Raw genomic sequence first — 20509 nt, 5'->3', positions numbered from 1 at the left:
CTTATCGCCAGGTCATAAATCTACCCCTTACTTCTCTACATCTGGGCTGTATTGTGTACTAAGCCTTGTACACACGGGGGAGATATATTGCTCAGCCATATATAGCTGAGCAATATATGGCTGAGCATTCTCCTTTTCATCAGCGACCAGAGATGGTCGCTGATGAAAAAGAAACTGCCGGGGGAGCCCGGCAGTGGTAATCAGCTGGTCGCAGGAGCATGTTCCTGAGACCAGTGATCACTACAGGGGTAAAAACGCTTAGCGACCATATTTACAGCGATATTATACAAAATCGCCCCCGTGTGTACGCACCTTATGAATTGTGCTGCTAATTGTTACTTGTGCTGTTTTAGTTCTTCTGTTGCTGTTATGTTTAGTTCTGTGTACCCTGTATTGTTCTAATATGTGCTATATGTACGATGCTGCATAACACTTGTGGCGCCTTATAAATAAAATTGTAATAATAATAATAATAGATGGCCATTCCTAATCTGAATATCCACTTCCATAACGTGGGCTGGAAGTCTACTCAGAAACTAGGGGCATATTTACTAAAGCTTCTAAAAGTGAAAAGAGAGGAGGTTGCCCATAGCAACCAATCAAATTCTAGCTATCATTTCTCTGTTGCATCCTAGAAAATAAGACAGAATCACCTCTTTTTACTCAATTTTACCCCCTGGTTTCTGTTGCACAATGGGGTAATCTCCTGCGTCCAATCCATAAATATTACCCCTATTTAACCCTCCAGCAATATTCTTCCATTAGTCCTTGTTTTCCTCCCACACCCGAGCTCCCGCAGTGCCACCTGTCGGCCTCTAGGGGCACTGCTGCGCCCTCCAGGTACGTGCAGAAGGGTCGCGCCTTCTGATTGGTCGCCTCACCATGGCCGGCCTTGGGGGAGAACCGGTGGATAATGGATCGAAACATCTCTCAAACCGTCACCAGGACGACTACCGCCTTGGTCCCGGCCCCGGGGCCGCTTGCGCTGTGAGCCGACGTATAAAGCGGGTCGGTATTCCTTCCCACGCATGAGGCTGACCAATCAGCGTGCGCGGCCCGGCGGTTGCTGGGCAGATTATGCTAATGGCGCGCCGCCGCCATGTCTGCAGCTACCATTCTGAGGTAAGGACGGGTTGGGATTTTCCATGTAACTGTCAGAATGTGAGGGCGGGGGAGTCGCGACAGGGGCCACGGGGGCCCCCACACACCCCCGGGGAGGTCGGGTTTGGGGTAGGACCCGGGGGCAGCGCGCATGGCGGCTTTTCGCGGCTCGGGCTTTTCTCGCCGTCCCCGTGCTGTGGATCGGAACGAGGGTTGTTGTCGCCTTAGTCCCACCCAAAATGGCGCTGTCGTCGGTTCCCCCGGCCCTGGTGATGGTGGGAGGTGCGGGTGGCGGCCGGGGGGACATCCCGGGTGTCCACCAGAGCTCGTTGGCCTGGGCCTGTCCCCGGGCCGGCCCCGCCGCACAGCGCCCGGTGGTACAGTCTGCCCCCGCCCCCTGACAGAAGATGGGACGCCGCATCTTACCCGCAGCGGCCGGGGGGGTGGTCGCGGGACGCCGGAGATGAGGAGGGGGAGACCGGAGCGGGGAGACTGGGGACGCCGGGTGGAAGTGCGGGGGAGACGGGTCCGGCAGGAATGCGGCCTCATAGCTGCGCAGGGCCGGGATGAGGGCAGCTGGACGCCCCCCGACCCGCCGCCTCCACCCCCACTTCAGGATGGGGTCGGCCGCAGCCGCTCTCTGTCTGCCCCCCCTGGTGGCAGTGACCTGTGCGGGGGCAAGTTCTAGCCCTGTACCATAGTTACCGGACACCAGCCTCATTATCTGTAATATAATGCCAGGGGGTAGCAGTGCCAATCCCGAGTTACCTGTAAATTTGTCAGGGTCACTTCTGGGTTACCTGTAATGTAGTGTCAATGCCAGTCCCCGGTTACCTGTAATATAGTGCCAGGGGGTACCAGTCCTGGGTTACGTGTCAAATAAACCAGGGAAGTACCAGTTCCCTGTTACCTTTCATATAAAATGTGGTGGTACCAATCCTGGGTTTCCTGTAATATTATGCCAGGTGGTACCAGGCCAGGTTTACCTGTAATATGCCTGGGGGGAACCAGTCAAGGGTTACCTGTAATATTATGCCAGGGGGTACCAGTCCAGGGTTACCTGTAATATTATGCCAGGGGGTACCAGTCCAGGGTTACCTGTAATATGCCAGGGAGTACCAGTGTAACTTCTGGATTACCTGTGTAATGTAGTGCCAGGGGGTACCAGTCCCAGGTAACCTGTCATATAGTGCCAGGCAGTACCAGCCCTGGGTTACCTGTCCTATAATGCCACGAGTGCCAGTCCCCGGTTATCTGTAATATAGTGCCAGGTGGTACCAGTGTCTGGGTACCAGCCTCATCATCTGCAGTATAACGCCAGGCTGTACCAGTCCTGTGCTATCTGTAATAGATTGCCAATCCTGTATTATGGCAGAGGGTGCCAGTCCCGGGTAACATGTAATATAATGCCAGGGAGTTATAGTCCCAGGTTATCTGTTAGATATAATGTCAGGGAAAACCAGTGCCAGTCCTAAGAGATCTGTAATTTGGGTATGATTACAGTACCACAATCTGTCTGTACTGTGGCTGTCGGAGTTCTGCAGTTGGCATCCTGACCACTTGGATACTGACTCCTGGCCGTTCTGTTGTAGATGAGGGAATATAAGTGTGGGTACTGCTTTATGAAGTAGTCTCATTACCATAGGAGATGGAACCTATAATGTAAGTCCACAGTGTACTGGTTATTGATTCATAATATTAAATAATGGGGTTCTGTTATGAAGGCTTCATGTTGCTGAAAAATAATGCAATGATATAGTGTACAACGTCACAGTAAATGAGGCTGCCTCGGTAAAACACCAGGTGGTGTCACCCAATGATCTTGGATGTACCATGTATTGCAGAGTTCCTCAAATCGGACAGCCCTTGGGAGTATGATTGTGTGCTTACATCAACATCATGATGTTTCTCTATCTTTTGCCCAGTTAAAAAAAAAATCCTTATTTTGGGTGTTTTCACTTTCTGTTTTAATCAGTTACTGGCTGCTGGAAGTTGCCTGCTACCGTCTCTGTACCCTTTTGGCCATCCGGTTGATATAACTACAGCGTCTAGGTCGACGCAGACTTAAAGGTTAACCCATGGAAAGGCTGACATGGGTTTTTCTTTTTTTTTGTTTGTTGTTTTTTCATACTTTGACATCAACGTGAACTCTGATTTGGGGGCCTGATTCAGATCTAAATGTAGTTTAGCATATCCTCGCTAAGCTATATTTTCTGACGCTAGTCTGCAGGGGGGCCGCCCAACACATGGCAAGACCACCCCATTTGCCGGATCCCTCTCCACGCAAAAAATTTCAGAAACATCACTAAAGTGCGAGTGCTTCGCTACACCGCAGCCCAGCTGCGAAGCAAGGTGCAGGTTGGCCATGTTCTAGGTCGCTGCATGGCACGTTGAACAGCCGCTGCTGCCCTACCCCTGAGTAGTCCAGACAAGCGTGCATTTTCCGGATCACTCCCTCAAAATGCGCACCCCAGCAATGACGTGTTGCTGCCGGCTCTGACACTGTGACCGCTTGTTATCACAGTTTCAGGGCTCGCGCTGCCATGGGCGCACATTCGCAGATCTCTGAAAAGGGTCGTCTAGCGATTTTAAGAGATTTTCGGTACTCTTTACCTAGCACGGCGCCCGCGATTACAATCGCGGGCGTCGGGGGTAAAAAATCGCGGGTAAATCAAAAACGGGTGCGACGCGATGCCCGCGATTTTCCCATAGAGATCAATGTTAAAAGTCAGATTGGTCGCGATTTTAGCGTTAATTGGCTCAATGCCCGCGATTTTTACATAGGAATCAATGTTAAGTGGGCCACAGAGCCCTAATAGTCCCCCTGAAGTGTGAAATGGCCCCCACAATTTTTAACGCCACCCCACGATCAACGTGAACCCGAAGCGTGGCGAGCGCAGCGGTACGCGTCCTCCGACCTTTTCATACCCCCACTATCCACGTCGGCGTGGAGTTGAGAATAGAATAGTGTGGCGAGCCACCGAGCCCGAAGCGTGGCGAGCGCACGCGGATACCTTCACAGTTATACGCGTCCCCTCACGGGCTTCACAGGTGTCCGTGGCGACGCGGACACCTGTGAAGCCCGCGAGGGGACGCGTTTACCTGTGAAGGTATCCGCGTCCCCTCGCGGGGCTCGCTGCGCTCGCCACGCTTCGGGCTCGGTGGCTCGCTGCGCTCGCCACACTATTCTATTCTCAACTCCATGCCGACGTGGATAGTGGGGGTATGAAAAGGTCGGAGGACGCGTACCGCCGCCCCTCGCGGGCTCGCTGCGCTCGCCACGCTTCGGGTTCACGTTGATCGTGGGGTGGCGTTAAAAATTGTGGGGGCCATTTCACACTTCAGGGGGACTATTAGGGCTCTGTGGCCCATTTAACATTGATTCCTATATAAAAATCGCGGGCATTGAGCCAATTAACGCTAAAATCGCGACCAATCTGACTTTTAACATTGATCCCTATGGGAAAATCGCGGGCATCGCATCGCACCCGGTTTTTAGTGCATGCGATGGTCGCGATGGGCGCCGTGCTAGGTAAAGAGTACCAGATTTTCTTTCAGGTGTGAATCAGGCCCTGGGGACAGTAAAGTGTGCCAAGCGCAGCAGCACGAGGCACATGACAGAAGCCTGTTGAGTGAGGCTATGCACTACACTAATTGGGGCCCCAGGTTGATAGGTGTCACCATTGACACACAAGCCTTTTTTTATGTTGACCATTTGCTTGTCAGCCTTTTGCATGTTTTAATTTTGTCAGTGTTGACCTATTGCTTGTCCACCTAGACACTGTAGACCTTTCCATTCAAACTCAACTTTTGGAATTGCTGTAAAAATGCTTCCTACATTATGAAGCCGGCTCCCCCTGCCCATATTTTGCAGTGATTCATTTGCTGTAGCACTCGGCCTACATTACGTTTCTCACAATATCATTTACTCACAAAAGTGGAGATAGAGAAAAGTTGCCCTCGAAACATTTTTTTTTATTGTTGGATGTTGTCTGCAATAAGCCCCAGTTAAGCCTTTAGCTCAGGGCTCAACAAATCCTGGGGGCCAGGTCACCATGGCGACCAGATTCTGCTTCCTGGCGACCAAAAGGAGATCCTGCTTCTTGCCGGGCAGAGTGGTGCGCACTTGTGGCAACAGCCGGGCAGAGCGGTGACAACCCACCTGGCTGTATCGGAGCAGGTCTGCGGCTATTTCAAAACTTGAGCAGACTTGCGAGCCAATCAAGAGCGGCAGTGGTAGTTCCTGATTGGCAGGCGGACCAAGAGCTCTGATTTTAGCTCATGAGAAATTTGAAATAGCCGCGGACCTGCTCCGATACAGCTGGATGGGTTGTCCACTGCTCTGCCGGGCTGTTGCTGTTACTGCGCATGGTAATGGGAGGGAGGGAAGAGGAGGATGGTTAATCCCCCATGGCATGCAACCCCTGGCATCGAGCATGCAACGGCTCCTACATTTTCACCCTGGCTCCTAGATTTAAAAATATTTGTCCAGCCCTGCTTTAGCTATTGCTTAAACCCCTTCGCCGTTTGCAAGATTTCCACTGAGAGCAAATGCTTTAGTAGAAAGCATTCCGCAGAGAGATGCCATGTGTTAGTGGTAGAGTTCCCCTTAATAATGCTGACTGTGTAATACTTTGTCTCCATCCACGATGCACTGTTCCCATTGCTGCATCAGCCTTAGCGGACGGCTCAGAGTGGTGAGGCTTTATGTAACCTGTTGTCACAAGTGACAGCCGTTTCCTGCTCCGGATAAGCCAGGCATGTCCAACGTTGGCCCTCCAGATGTTGTGAAACTACACATCCCAGCATGCTTTGCCACAGTTTTGTTATTAGAGAATGCTAAAACTATTGCAAAGCATGCTGGGATGTGTAGTTACAAAACATCTGGAGGGCCAACGTTGGACATGCCTGCGATAAGCTGTATGTGCGAGGCTATGCACACTGTGGCTATAGCGCATGTTCTCCTAAAAACTACAAGTCCTGTAATGGCAGCATGGTTTCTTGTTACTAGACAAACACATTAACAGGTCTTACTGCAATGTGGGGACTGGGTGCAGTTACACTCTGGTGCTTGGCGTGCGTCAGCCTCAAGAATTTGCCATTTACACAATGATGCCAGCATTACCGAGCTGGTAAGTGTCGGGTTCCTGTGACTGATATAGGAAGAATGCAGAGCGCTCCATGGTGCCACCACCATTCATTGGTCCTCCTTTATGTCAGACATCATGATGCTTTCATCCAGTCCTTTTGTGCCAATTAAAGGGGTAATGCACAAACCTGGTACCACAGAAATCAATGATATGCATTGGCCAACTATTTTTCCAGAACATTTCCATAAGTCCTCAGCGTGTGTCCTGCAATTTACAGTGATATTAGCACTTTCTTTGACTCGCTTGCAGATCTGTTTTAATAACGGCCATGTCCGTAACACCACCAGTTACAGCCGTCCTACATTAGATCAGTGGATCTTCATTGTCCTGGGACCCTGACACTAACCTCCACTCCCAGCCTATCCCCTGGCCAACTCATATTCAGTATCAGGAGCCTATTCCCAGCAGGGGTGTAAACCAAGCTCTCAAGTGCTGTTGATTATCTGTTGTTCCCAGCAGGGTACAAACCTGGGCCAGACCTGCCAAACACATTACACCCAGGTTATCAGATGGGGATTATGCCCCAACTCACTCTGTGTGTCTGAGAACAAACCCAGACCCACCTATCAAGCTGTGAATGACCCTCTTTTTGCACTATATTGTAAATTGGCAATCCATTCAATAGAGAACTACAAGCAGTGGTGTCTGCAGCCCCTCATCATGACATTCACGGGGGATTGCCAAGGTTTCTGGTTTAGCGAATCGGTTGAGTCTAGATCAACAATCACGTGGTTGACCACTCTTGGTCTAAAGCATCTCGTTAAATGCCTAAAACTAGTTGACAGAATCTAGATAGACGGTAACAAAAGTTTAATTGCAAGCATTAGATCGATGAGGACTTGATCAACAATTACTAGGTTGACACGAGTTTTTCATGTGTGTTTTTTTTTTTTTGTGTCTGTGTTCACACTGACACCAAAAGGTGTACCGTGTCCCCACGCTATGAACCAAGTCGGTCTAAAGCAAAAAAGAAATCATGAAAAACTTGTGACTGCTGATCATGATCCCGCTTCTGTCTCACCTACGTTACTGTCCAGTGGTAGCCAACTCCAGTCCTCGAGAGCTACCAGCAGTTCATCATTTGCAGTCAACCTAGCTGCTGCACAGGTGCACTCATTACTCACTAACACATTTTAAAAGATCCACAGGTGGAGCTAATTACTTTACGGAGATCTGGAAAAACATTAAATGTTTGTAGCTCTCGAGGACTGGAGTTGGCTTCCCCAGGTCTAGACTCTGTCAACTAAATGTAGGCTTCTAGCCACGTGATTGTCGATCTAAATGCCGCTGACCGGATACGCTGCTAAGCACGTGTGTACATGTTATCATGGGTATGTAATCTATGTGCTGGATCGATCCCCCGGGAATCGCCAGCGCTACAGCCGCTGCTGATTACAACCCCAGTAACCGCCCCCCCCTCCCAGTAATGATAGGTCCAATTTAACAATAGGTAGTAATCTATATCCAGCATACATTTGGGTTACTATTATTGATTACAGGGCCCCTGATTATCCCGATGCGACCTTCCATCCCGTCTCCCTGTTCTGTGTTGCTTCAGAGGGATTGCTTTGATATGCAGATGAGCGACTGCCGCACAAATTGAATGTATTTTGAGCACTCATGACCATAACCCAGCAGTAGTCCTAGAACCATCAGCTGTGACAATATCCCAGCAGCCTCCTTTCCTGTTAGTGTGTAAGGCAGCAGTAGTCCTAGAACCATTAGCTGTGAAAATACAGTTATTGCACTCTAGTGGTTAGGTGCTGGATTCCTGACGGCCATTTTAAATAGCAAGACTGAGCAGTGCGCTAATATTCAGCCTCTCCAGACAGCTGGACGCGGTTCACTCCGGAAACAGAGCCCCACATTTATGCAGAGCTATTATTAGGCACCTTGAATTGTACTGAAGGCCATGTTAATTATAAATAATAACTTTGCACTTATCACAAGTTCCTAGATCATTGCAGAGGGATAGCTTAATACATCACCGCAGTCATTATTGGGCAGGTTTAAGTGGATCTCGTTTGAATGAGCTCCAGAAAGATGAGAATGAAGAGATCGGTCTGACAGCCTCAAACCCGCAGTTTGATGATGATGATGAGACCTTTGCTAAGTGCAAGAAGCCTCTTGTGCACCTAGGGCTAAATTTAGTAAAGCAAGTCATTTTGTGTCTGGAACAAACCATGTAATGCAAGGGGAGCAAATAAGTTTATATTGTATAAATACGGGCTGCTTTTGCATGTAGCCCACACTGCAATTTAGATTTCAGGTACTTGTGTATTTTGGCGGCGCCCATCGCATACCATAAGGCATATGATGGTATGTGACGCGATATCGCGCGATATTTTACAATGCCATACAATTTTTAAATTGTATGACATTGTATATGGCATACAATGCGATGCGATTAAACATTGTATAAGCACCCTAATGGGTGCTTACAATGTTAAATGCACCCCCCCACTATAAACGTGAACCCGAAGCGTGGCGAGCGCAGCGGTACGCGTCCTCCGACCTTTTCATTCCCCCACTATCCACGTCGGCGTGGAGTTGAGAATAGAAAGTGTGGCGAGCGCAGCGAGGGAACGTGGATACCTGTGAAGGCCGCGAGGGGACTCCGATACCTGTGAAAGTATCCGCGGGGCTCGCAACGCTTCGGGCTCGGTGGCTCGCTGCGCTCGCCACACTTTCTATTCTCAACTCCACCCCGACGTGGATAGTGGGGGTATGAAAAGGTCGGAGGACGCGTACCGCCGCCCCTCGCAGGCTTGCTGCGCTCGCCACACTTCGGGTTCACGTTTATAGTGGGGGGGGGGGGGGGTGGCGTGGGGGTGCATTTAACATTGTAAGCACCCATTATGGTGCTTATACAATCTTTCATCGTATAGGGGGCAAAAATCGCGTCGCATGGCATCAGGTGCATGGCATGCGATGCGATTAAAACATTGCGCGATGGGAATCGGGGGCGCCACTATAATACACAAGTACCAGATTTCACTTTGAACACATCACACCCAAATATAAAAATTATACACACTAGAGCAGTGATTTTCAACCTTTTTACCGTACGGCACACTAAATAAATTTTAAAATTGGCGAAGCACACCATGAGATCCCCACAGGGCAAAACACATTGGCCCCCACAGGAAAAAAACAAACCTATTGCCCCACATATAAAAAACAATCACACTGGTCCCCACTGGTAACACAAATATACATTGTCCCTTTAAATGAAAAGAAGATACCAGTAAATAACACTTGAACTGGTGGTGGCTGTAAACTAGTTTGGGCATCTAGATATGGAGGCACACTTGAGAACAGCTCAAGGCACACTAGTGTGCCACGGCACAGTGGTTAAAAAATACTGCACTAGAGGATAAAGTAGACAATATGCACAATAAGACCATTGTTAACGATCTAGTGCGTACATGTACGAAAACATAATTAACGGTGCTTGCTCCTTTGGGTTGTTAGCGGTACTCTGTCACCTGTGAGTCCTGACTATATTGTCACAGGCAGCTATACCCCTGGATGCGGCCACTGAATGATAACCTTTATCATTTAGTGTGTATTCACTACTTCGTTTGTTAGGGTGTTCCTGGCAGTTCAAGGGGAATTGTTGACTGCATCCTATCGTTTGCGGTGTTGTCAAATGTGTAACCAGCTCTTATCTCTCTGCACAAGTTACATCTGCCCCATCTGCAGTGCAAAATGGCTTTGCCCATTTGCGCACTTTTGTGCTTTGCTAATAAAGCTGAATTCGACCCATAGTTCTTTAATACTGCTGAAATGAACGGTTCCTTGCACCTGATTTCGGACATGGCCTCAGAAATCCTGTTGTTCTCTTTCGGGGTAATAACCTTTCCACGTATTCTGTAATTCACAGCTGCTGTTGTTTTATCCTATATAGGTTACGGTTACCAGTTGCAAATCTACTGCAGTGCCAACGGTTTTGCTGCATCTGTCTGCAGTATTTATTGCAGCCGTGCATTTTATGTAGCAGGAATTCTATTTCTAATCTATCACTAACGTTACTCATTTTGCCATTTGCCTGATCAGCTGTCCCAGCATGAATTAATAGATGAGAAAAATCATTCCATATACAGCGGTAAGGTATGATGCTTTTTGGGGGACTCCCTGCCACCAGGCAGATGTACTAAGCCTTGGAGAGCAATAGGGAAGAGAGAGAGAGAGAGAGTATCAGCCAATCAGCTGGAATGGAATGAAGGCACATGGTACTAGCTCTGGAGAGAATGGAGGGTGATCTAGCACTGCATTCTTTTTCTCGGCCAATAACGTCTTTACAGAGACAGCTGTGTGGGCCGGTGTGTTCTGATGGGGATGGAACCATTTTCCCATGACTCTGACCTCTTTCTTCTTCTTCTCTCCTGCAAAGTTGTTAGGGTATACGGTTGTTGGGTTGACACATATAAGGTCGACATCCATGGGGTTGACCACTAAAGGTCGACACAATAATTATGTTGACAATGGCTAGGTCGACAGTCAAAATGTCGACATGGATTTTTTTTTATCACATTAATACATCTTCCCCATTTTTTCAGTTCTTTCACTTTATGGCACATTTTATCTTTGGTATATAGGCCCTTATTCAGATCTGATTCCAGTACAAATTTGTTCTCAAAATGGGCAAAACCATGTGCACTGCAGGGGGTGGGGTGCAGATATAACATGTATAGAGAGTTAGATTTGTGTGAGTTATTTTCTTTCTGCAGGGTAAATACTGGCTGCATTATTTTTACACTGCAAATTAGATTTCAGTTTCAAAACACCCCACCTAATATTACCCCTCTCTGCACATGTTACATCTGCCCCACCTGCAGTGCACATTTTGGCCATTTTGAGAACAAATTTGTACTGCGATAAGATCTGAATAATCTAGTTCTAGAACTAATTTCATCCATCACTTGGTGTTTCTTCAGTGCTGACTTTGGTTCTCCTTGGGTGCGGAAAGGATGCACTGTGGTTCTCCTTGGGTGCGGAAAGGATGCACTGTGGTTCTCCTTGGGTGCGGAAAGGATGCACTGTGGTTCTCCTTGGGTGCGGAAAGGATGCACTGTGGTTCTCCTTGGGGGCGGAAAGGATGCACTGTGGTTCTCCTTGGGTGCGGAAAGGATGCACCTTGCCTTTTAATAACCGTAGCATACAGCTGCCATGGTCCTGTGGTGATTTGGCTGGGAGGTAGTCCTTCAGGAGCACAAAAGCGTGGGTGCACAGATGATCACAAAATTTTCTTCTGTTAGAAAGAAAGTAACGGGGCGCAGTCTCCTTTTTTAAAGTTCCAATGACCTGGATATAGAGTTGGGAGCAAAGGCGTTTCTGGTATTGTGTATTTTGCTGGGGAAGACCCTGCATTTGCACACGGCACAGAAATACTGGGCAGCGCTGCCATTGAAACCCTCTCCTGAAGTCTCCGTACCTCTTACCCCCCTGTGTACCCATGCTTTATTTTCTGGCACATAGCAGGCTGTATACGCACTAAGATCCTTTTGTAGGCCTGCGGTGGCTTTCTGGCGCTAGCATAATAGGAACCTAGTGCCGACTCAACCTACTGTGGATGCAAGTGACCAATGGTTTCCCTGCGCCCAAGTGTCTGTCAGGGCCGCACGCCATGTGCATCTCAGGGTTACTGCACAGAGCTGCAATTACAACTACATAGGATCCATGCAGAAAATGAGGCACCCTGCCAGCAAAGAACAGACGGATACCAATGTATTTGCTGGTCCTGGCAATCTGTTGATGACCCTGTAGCTGCTTGTTCTGTACCGTAAATTGAGGGAGGCTGAGGGCTTGGTGATCCGTGTTAATAAAGGCAGCTATTCCTATTGGTACAGGCTTGGAATTCCTGATTAGCTGCCCTTACTTACACTTTGGTGCCTGGTTGGCATTGGTGACACTAGCTGATGCGGGCCGTATATAATGGTCACGATGGTGGTTAATAGACAGGTAACCCTTTATGGAGTTCTGTATGGCCTGTACTTGTGGCGCCCCCTGCTGGATGCAAACTCTGTTTTGTGAAATGGAAGATGTTTGTAAAGCTAGCCATACAATAGGCGAATTACATTCGATTTGGGCTCTTTTAATGCGATTGTGGCGATCAATCGCATGAAAAGCATCTAAATTGCATGTGATTGATGGCAGTTCTGATGCATAGTCCCATGCGCATCGCACCAGAGCCCACAAGTCGCAATGGCTGCAGAAGCAATTTGTCGGATTGCATCTAGAGCCGGGCAGGCGTTGCTGCGATTGCATGCGATCTATATCTGATGCAAAAAGGATCACATTCGATCTATCTCATGCGATCTTCTAAGGCAGTGGTTCCCAACCCTGGTCCTCAAGTACCCCCAAGAGTACACGTTTTCCAGGTCACCCAGCAGGTGCACAGATTATTTATGCACATTTTTAAAGATCCACAGGTGGAGCTAATTATAGCACTTGTGATTCTGGGTGGAGACCTGGAAAACGTGCACTGTGTGGGGTCCTTGAGGACTAGGGTTGGGAACCACTGTTCTAAGGTGACTTCTCCGCTCGAGGAAGTTGCCCTAGTGCAGAGGTTCTCAAACTATATAGCTCAGGGACCCCATCAGTCAATAAAAATAATGACAGGACCCCAGCAAGTGACTGCAGAAGGTCATCACATCACATGTGTAGGCAGCAGACAGGGCATGCATGGCAGCATTGTGGAGGCACAAAGTGATGGGAGGAGTAAAAATAAGACAACTCAACTGTTTTACAGACTCCTTGAATCACTGACTGAGATTAGATAAGTGATCAGCCTGATGTCAGCAACATGGGAGTCGCATCCCCATGCTGAGAAGGTCACGGCCCACATTTTGAGAACCACTGCCCAGGTGTATGGGGGCCGTAAGAAACGCATTGATCTAACCGTGTCCTTCCGCTCAAAGGGTCGACAGTGTTGTGGTTGACTCCAAAAGGTCAACAGGTACAAGATCAACATTGACAAAATGTTGACATTGAAAAGGTTGACAGGAACCATGAGGGTTGGTTCTTTTTTTTTTTTTTTTTTTTTAGGTGAGGGCACCTGTCGAAATGGACCCAGATTAGTGGAGCACATTCACTCGCTCCGCACCCAGAACGCTCTGCACATATGTGCTATTACGTGGGGGGGGGGGGTAGGTGTGTGTGGTGGGGTCCCCAATACTGACAGCTGATAGGAGGCGCTCTCTCTTTCTGTCTTGTATGGAACTAAGTAGCAGGGGTCCTGTCTTTCTCTGTGGGCGCTAACAGGGCTCCTGGCATCACGCTGCAGCCGGAGAAATGATTGTGCATAGTGCAGGCTCATGGTTTGCTGCCCCCTTTATAAGGAATCCATCATGCAGAGAATGGCTGAGTAGTTCTGTTCCCTTCCCATCATGTAATGAATTAGTCAGGCAGGTGCGAGTGCCACTTTCTGCGTGGGAGGCTCCTGAAGGAATTGGCTGCTCTCTCTTCTTATTGCTTCTCATATGCTATGCTCATAACTTACTGCCGGAGCTTGTGTGTGTGTGTGAGACATACAGGGAGTGATTTGTGTCCCTTCTAAGCAGCTGCTAATGTACAATATCGCACCTGAATGGCCGCCTTGCATAAGCACAGCGCTGTATGATACCTAAAGGCACAATGACCTTATTCCTCTACATAATTGTGTGTAGTCCAGGAGAGGGTATATATGACATAGTTGTGTGCTCACTCTCTGCAGGCTGTTTATTAACAGTATCTTATATAGTGCAGCGTATTCTGTTGCACTTTACAATAGGAGACACAACAAACTGGGTATTTACAGACAGTCAAAGGTATGAGGGCCCTGCTCGCAAGCTTACAATCTATAGGGCTATTGTGCTGTATTAGGCCGTTGTTTGCCATACTCCTGACACCTGCTCTCATTGTGATATGCCACAAAGGCTAAATCTCCGCCTGTGCTCAGGTGTCGACAATGACATCCAAAGAATGTGAAAAACTCTTGTCCGCCTTTTTCATGTTACCCTTATGATTGTTAACGAATGTGCAGGGCTTCTGTGCGGGCAACTTGCACAGTCGCCGTGGCATCCGCACAGGGATGTGGGATGGAGGTGGGCAGGGAGCAGTCTCATGCGAACGCCCTATGTTTCTTGGGCTTACCTACAAAACGGTGGGTGTGCCAAGAAAAACGCAGGGGGTCCCCATGTGAACAAAGGTGGACACCTGCCTTTCGGGGGGTGTGTGGCTGATGTCATAGAATATTGTCCGTCGGCTCCGTTCTCTGACCCAGACACCGCAAGCCTAGGTCAGTCAAGAATGCAAACGGTAAAAATAATTAGATGGTCGGCAACCATATCAACCCCATCCATTTGCAAACCGGCGGGGATGTTAGGAGCGGGGTATGTCCGGCAGGCGGTGTTAGAAAACTCTCTAATCAGCAAATCTTTGGCGCTTAGTGAGTCAAACAGAATCCCCCCTGTTGAGCTGTACCACACATAACCATACTGTTAATCATAATAGAAATGTGCTCTCCGACTCTACCAGGTCACCCTGCACCTTAGTGCTTCCAACCACTGGCTTGACCATGACCTCAGGTTGGTTGGCGCCTGCAGCAGTCCTTTGTTAGGATCCTGTATTATTATGGCACGCAGTCATTTCATCATGTGCTAATAAAACGTGAGCTGGCTCACAGTGAGGCAAGATCAACCATGACGGTGTAGCAGCCTAGCACTCTCTGTTTCCCAAACAAAGAAGATTTGTGTTGCAGTACATGCCAGCTACCATGATGGAAGGAAGTGCTGACTGACAGCCATCCCTACTCCAGTATTCCTGTAACCATTTGCTACCTACAGTGGGAATTGCAATGATTTATGTTTGCCTTTAAAAAAAAAAAAGTGATCTATCGTTGTACTGGCTGTTCCTTACAGATTCTAAAGGGAAATTATAAATCACCCCTCATGTGCATTTAGTTTTGCATACTGAATGAATTTCAGGGGACTCTAAAAGTAAATTGTCGCTAAAGTATAAATCTCACCTGGTTGTTTCTTTATTTTTATTTTTTTTCCCTGCGGCTTCTGTGCTTTCCTTGCATTTATCGGTACTTTTTTAGTTTCACGGCGGCTGATATATCGGATGCGATCCGATTGCGATTTTTTTTTACCTGTTCATAACCCCACTATCCACTACGCATGGAGTTTATTTTATATAGTGTGGCGAGTGCAGTAATCCCCGTCCCCTCGCTGGTCTCGCCACGCTTCGGGCTCGCCACACTATGTAAAATCAACTCCATGCATAGTGGATAGTGGGGTTATGAACAGGTTAAAAAAATTGCATCGAACCGCATACGATATATCGCCTGCCGTAAAACTAAACAAGTACCCATTTGTCATATTTGTGTTGGAAAAGAGAATCGGGGAAAAATTACAGAAAAGGCAGAGTAGATCCCACTTCTCGCACCATGGTTACTATAACATGTTATAACACCTGGGCCAGATGGGATTCATCCTAGGGTACTAATGGAATTAGCTTCCCCTCTACATTAGATATTTGATAATTCACTATCATCAGGAAAGGTACCAAAAGACTGGAGAATAGCAGAGGTAGTGCCATTATTCAAAAAAGGGAAAACAAGAGGATCCAGCTAATTACAGACCTGTTAGTTTACCCACTATTGATGTTAAACTATTTGAAGGATTTTTAAGAGATGGTATCCAGCAATATTTAGACCTTCATAGTTTACTCCGTAATAACCAGCATGGGTTCGTGAAAAATCGTTCATGCCAAACTAATCTACTTGGTTTCTATGAAGAGGTTAGTAAAAACCTTGATAATGGAAATGCTGTAGATGTGATTTTCCTAGAATTTGCTAAAGCCTTCGACACCATACCACACAAGAGGTTGATAAATAAAATGGAGGACATGGGATTAGGGGCAAATATCTGTAGATGGGTAGGGAACTGGCTGTGTAATAGAGAACAAAGAGTGGTCGTGAACAGTGCCGTATCGAATATGACACCAGTACCAAACGCAGGATTTTCAAAAGGGGGTTTCTAAAAGGGCCGGAGCAAAGCACGGAGATTAAGACTTAGGGGCCCCTACCGATCCTGTAGAGGTTGGGGAAGCTTTGATGTCCCGCAGGTGGTAGGGGGTATTATATCAACCGCTCAGCATGTAGGGCCTGGATCAGTAATTTCCACTAATTACCCCTTTACTGCACATATGGTGGGAGATGGGGTGGTAGAAGCAGGCATTGGGCTGAATGAAGGGGCCCTGATACATAACTTCCAGGGTGGTAAAGGATGTTTAATACGCAGAGAAGGGGTGTATAGTGGAGTGGGCTTATTATTCATAATTTTCTGGTGGGAGGACAGCTTGCTTGACTGCAGATATCTCCAGTTACTGGAAATACATTTCTTAGATTTTAATGGAATTAAAATCTAGAGAATCCCACCTACCAAATGGTATTGGGGACTAGGGGATCAGAGTTCAAGAGGCAGAGCAATCTGCCAATGAGAATATAAAACTACATACCAGGTGTGTGGAGCTGGAGCAGTAACCAGCTGCTGGAAGGCCGATATCTCTGGTTCTGGGAACAGTAGAGACAAGCTACTAGTGTCCATCAAAGGGGGAGAGTCCCAGATTTTGGAATATACCCTCAGAGAAACTATAAGTCAGACAGAACCTGAAATATCTGACCGGGAAGAGCAATTAACAGGCTTGGATGGGGACCACTGTTTTGAAGTCAGATATCTCCGGTTCCCAAGGGCCGATTTTTAAAATTCTTGTACCCATAGAAAGAGGGGACCCTTAGACTCCTGGGGGGGTTTCTGGGTACTCAGAAACCCCCCCCACCCCTGCGTGTGCTACTGAGTACTAAGTGAGGTGCTTCAGGGTTCGGTTCTAGGGCCCATTTTATTTAACATTTTTATTAAGGATATTGGGATAAGGTTACTCCGCAATGTATCCATCTTTGCGGACAATACAAAACTGAGCAGAGTTATTAAATCATCAGAAAATGTCACCACGCTTCAAAATGATCTTGACAATCTAGATGAGTGGGCACTGTCAAACACCCTTTTTTCTGCTAGACAGGAATCTAGGGCACGAGTTTAGATTAGAAGAAAAACGATTTTGTTGATCTAGAACACGGGTGTCAAACACAAGGCCCGCGGGCCAAATCCGGCCCGCCAGACATCATCATGTGGCCCACGCGAGGAGATAGCACGCAGGGGCAGTGTGTCTAAAACAGGTGTGCTGCGTCCACGTCTGCCTTACCTGTTCCTCCACTGTCGGTGGCCATGTTCCTGTAGGCACATATGTATGTGGAGGAGGGCCCGGCCGCCTGTTCCCTCTGATGCCTGGCAGTGAAAGACACTGGGTGGGGACGTCATGACGATGACGCTGCCCACCCATGCGTCTGTAGAGAAGTAGGAGCAGGCAGGGAAGCTGGACCGGGAGTCGGGGACAGTGTGGCCGCAGCAAGCAGTGAAGAAAAGCTGGAAGCCGCTGCAGGACAGATGGAGAAACCGTAAGTGAGGATGAGGATCACACTCACAATAAAAAAAATATATATATCTGCTGTTTCCTGAGGTGTCCCCGTGTATAACAATAATGCCATGACACCACAGGCTGCTCCTCCTGTATAATCATTTATGTGTCATGGCATTACTTTTATTATATTATACAGGGGGAGCAGTCTGTGGTGTCATGACATTATTATTATTATACAGGGGGAGCAGCCTGTGGTGTCATGGCATTATAATTATACAGGGGGACCTACAGATACAACCGGCCTTTTGAGGGTGACCAAACTGCTGATGCGGCCCCTGATGAATTTGAGTTTGACACCCCTGATCTAGAAGAACAAATTTCTTTACAGTCAGAACAGTTACACTTTGGAACTCTCTTCCTGGAGAAGTGGTGTCGGCAGACACTATAAATATGTTTAAAATGAGGTTGGATAAACCTTTATTGGTTAAAAACATCCATGGGTACGAATAAGTAAAAAAATCTGTCTTTAAAATATCGGAACATACTATAGAACAAGGGATAAGATACTATAAACATAGGTTGAACTAGATGGACGCAAGTCTTTCTTCAGCCTCACCTACTATGTAACTCTATGTTTATGATCAAGGTGCTATTTGGCCACTTTTCATCCGATTTTGATAGATCGGGCTGAGAAATCAGATGAAAAGTTGCAATATCGCACGTGTTTAATATTCGGTCCCTTGCGCATCAGGTCGGGGTCTGAGATCGGACCTGCTGCACATGTAGTATTAATCAGAATTGCAGGCATTGGGTGCACATTGTTGCTGCTTTTATCACCTGCAATCTATTTGCTTTATATAGCCCATCAGCATATAGCCCATCAGCAAAATCGCATGCAAAATTAGCACATAAAGTACAAAATTGAATGGAAGGACTGCTGGGGAGGTTCAAGGGAAATGGAATGCGACTTGAGGCTCAGAAAAGTTGCAGTAGTGTATGGGGCCTTGTACAATCTGCATTTTTTTATAAGTTATATCGGTAAGGCCTTTATGCACTCAATGATCATATCCAGGCTGGACTACGGCAATCTCCTCCTAACTGGTATCCCCTGTCTGTCTGCCCCCTCTTTAGAATGTATACTCTCACGAGCAGGGACCTCTTACCTCATGTGCTTATCCTTACTTGCATGCTATTTGCTGCCACCTGGACACTTATGTTGCAGCAATCGGCTGATGTTCCCATAATCATTTACCCTGTATTCGTCCTGTATTGTCTTCAACTGTAAGTTGCTGTTTTCCAGTTTGATTATGTGTACTCTGTAACTGGGCACTGCAGAACCCTGGTGGCGCCATATAAATAAAGCAGAATAGTAGGGCCCCACTATTTGGTGTATCACTAATATGGCAATCAATTTTTTTTTTTAGCATTGATTCTTTCAGCATTTTTGTTTTCACCTTCAGACTGATATGCTCAACATACAAAACAGAAAAATAACAGGCAACACTGCGCCGTTGGTGGAAATACAAGATATGTCACCAAACACATCCAAAGAATACAAGAAAAAGACAGATTAAAACCACCTGTGGTTGCGCCAACTATGTTAATCCATTTGACAATTATACATGTGTGAGGTTTCAGTATTGGAAAGCTGGCGGGCTATATAGACGGAAGAAAACAACCTTTTTTCTCGTACATGCAATGAGAAAAATACAGAAAAAGACCTTATAGTGTAGTAGGTCATACAATGGGTTCAACATTTTTTATAAAGGGGACCCTACCCTTTATGAATAATAGGCCATGTTCTGCTGTTACAGCAGGGGTCTGGAACCCAACCTACGGCAATGAATGTGACCCTACCTCACGCCGCTTCATTCTGGTTTCCATTGTGTCTGGCTGGTTTCTTCCTACCTACTGTAGGTTTGTTCGGTCTTGCATACTGAAAGCTAAACCCTAATCAATCAATATGTGTTCTTTACAGCCATGTTGCCCAGAGAAACCACACCGTGCTTGAGTTTAGACACTGTGGACAGATGAGATCTTCCGACTAAGCTTTTGTACCAAAGAGCGGTCTTTAGCCCAGAGCCTTAAAGAGAATGGACTCCAAACAGGAAGATGCACATGTGTGGCCACCTGCTGGGGATCAGCAGCCTAGCACAGCACAGGTAAAGCTACCTGATTGTTGCATATCTACTAACACTGTCTAACCAATTTGCTAACCATTTTGCTTCAGTAACAGCTAACGATGCGGAAATTACTTGCATCCTCACTCCTTTACTGAATAGGAGTCAGGCTTGTATGAAACTTTGGTATTTACCAATTGTACGATAGTCCTATATTTTTCCCTTTGCCCATATCCTCCACATTTTAGGTTACCTTGTTCACATTTGGGAGGTCATTCTGGTTTGTCGGGTCCCTGGTGTGGTCGCACCAGGGACCGATGTTTTAGCACTGCGCTTATTCGCATATGCAGGCCTGCAGTGCGGGCACCTTTGAAGACTTGCATAGTCTCTGTGGCGCTCGCACAGGAGGGGTTGGAGGTGTTCGTATGCGAACGTCCTGCAATTCTTGGACGTACCCACAAAAACACTTGGCGTCCACATGCGAACGTGGGCAGTTACGTGGGCTGATGACTGAACCTGACGTCAGCTGCCCGCCCAGTTCTTAAAGCAGGATGCCGCAAATCTAAGTCATCAGAGACTAACTTAAATTTATGAGAACTGTAGAAATCATTTGATGCTCGGCGACCATCGAATGATTTTGGGCCTGCATTCTAGCCTGCGAATGGATGTATA

General features: G+C 47.3%; 1 protein-coding gene across 3 annotated transcripts in view; it reads left to right on the top strand.

Annotated features, from left to right (window-relative positions):
- The first annotated feature begins 867 nt into the window (after nucleotides 1-867).
- The window catches only part of PRDM10 (PR/SET domain 10), a 44858-nt gene continuing 25216 nt past the window's right edge, over nucleotides 868-20509 (top strand). For 2 of the 3 annotated variants that reach the window (XM_083162866.1, XM_083162864.1), the window contains exons 1-2: nucleotides 868-1122; nucleotides 19696-19879. In XM_083162866.1, coding sequence (XP_083018992.1) covers nucleotides 19811-19879 — 69 coding nt within the window. In that variant the 5' untranslated portion in view covers nucleotides 868-1122; nucleotides 19696-19810. Of the gene's footprint in view, nucleotides 1123-1636; nucleotides 2764-19695; nucleotides 19880-20509 lie in introns of those variants that run through there. The other variant, XM_083162865.1, reaches the window with a different exon arrangement.

This window comes from Crinia signifera, chromosome 19 (assembly GCF_055691185.1).
Source record: "Crinia signifera chromosome 19, ASM5569118v1, whole genome shotgun sequence".
NCBI classification, from domain to species: domain Eukaryota; kingdom Metazoa; phylum Chordata; class Amphibia; order Anura; family Myobatrachidae; genus Crinia; species Crinia signifera.
Note: the sequence above shows the minus strand (reverse complement) of the source record. Positions and strands in the feature narration are given on the sequence as shown.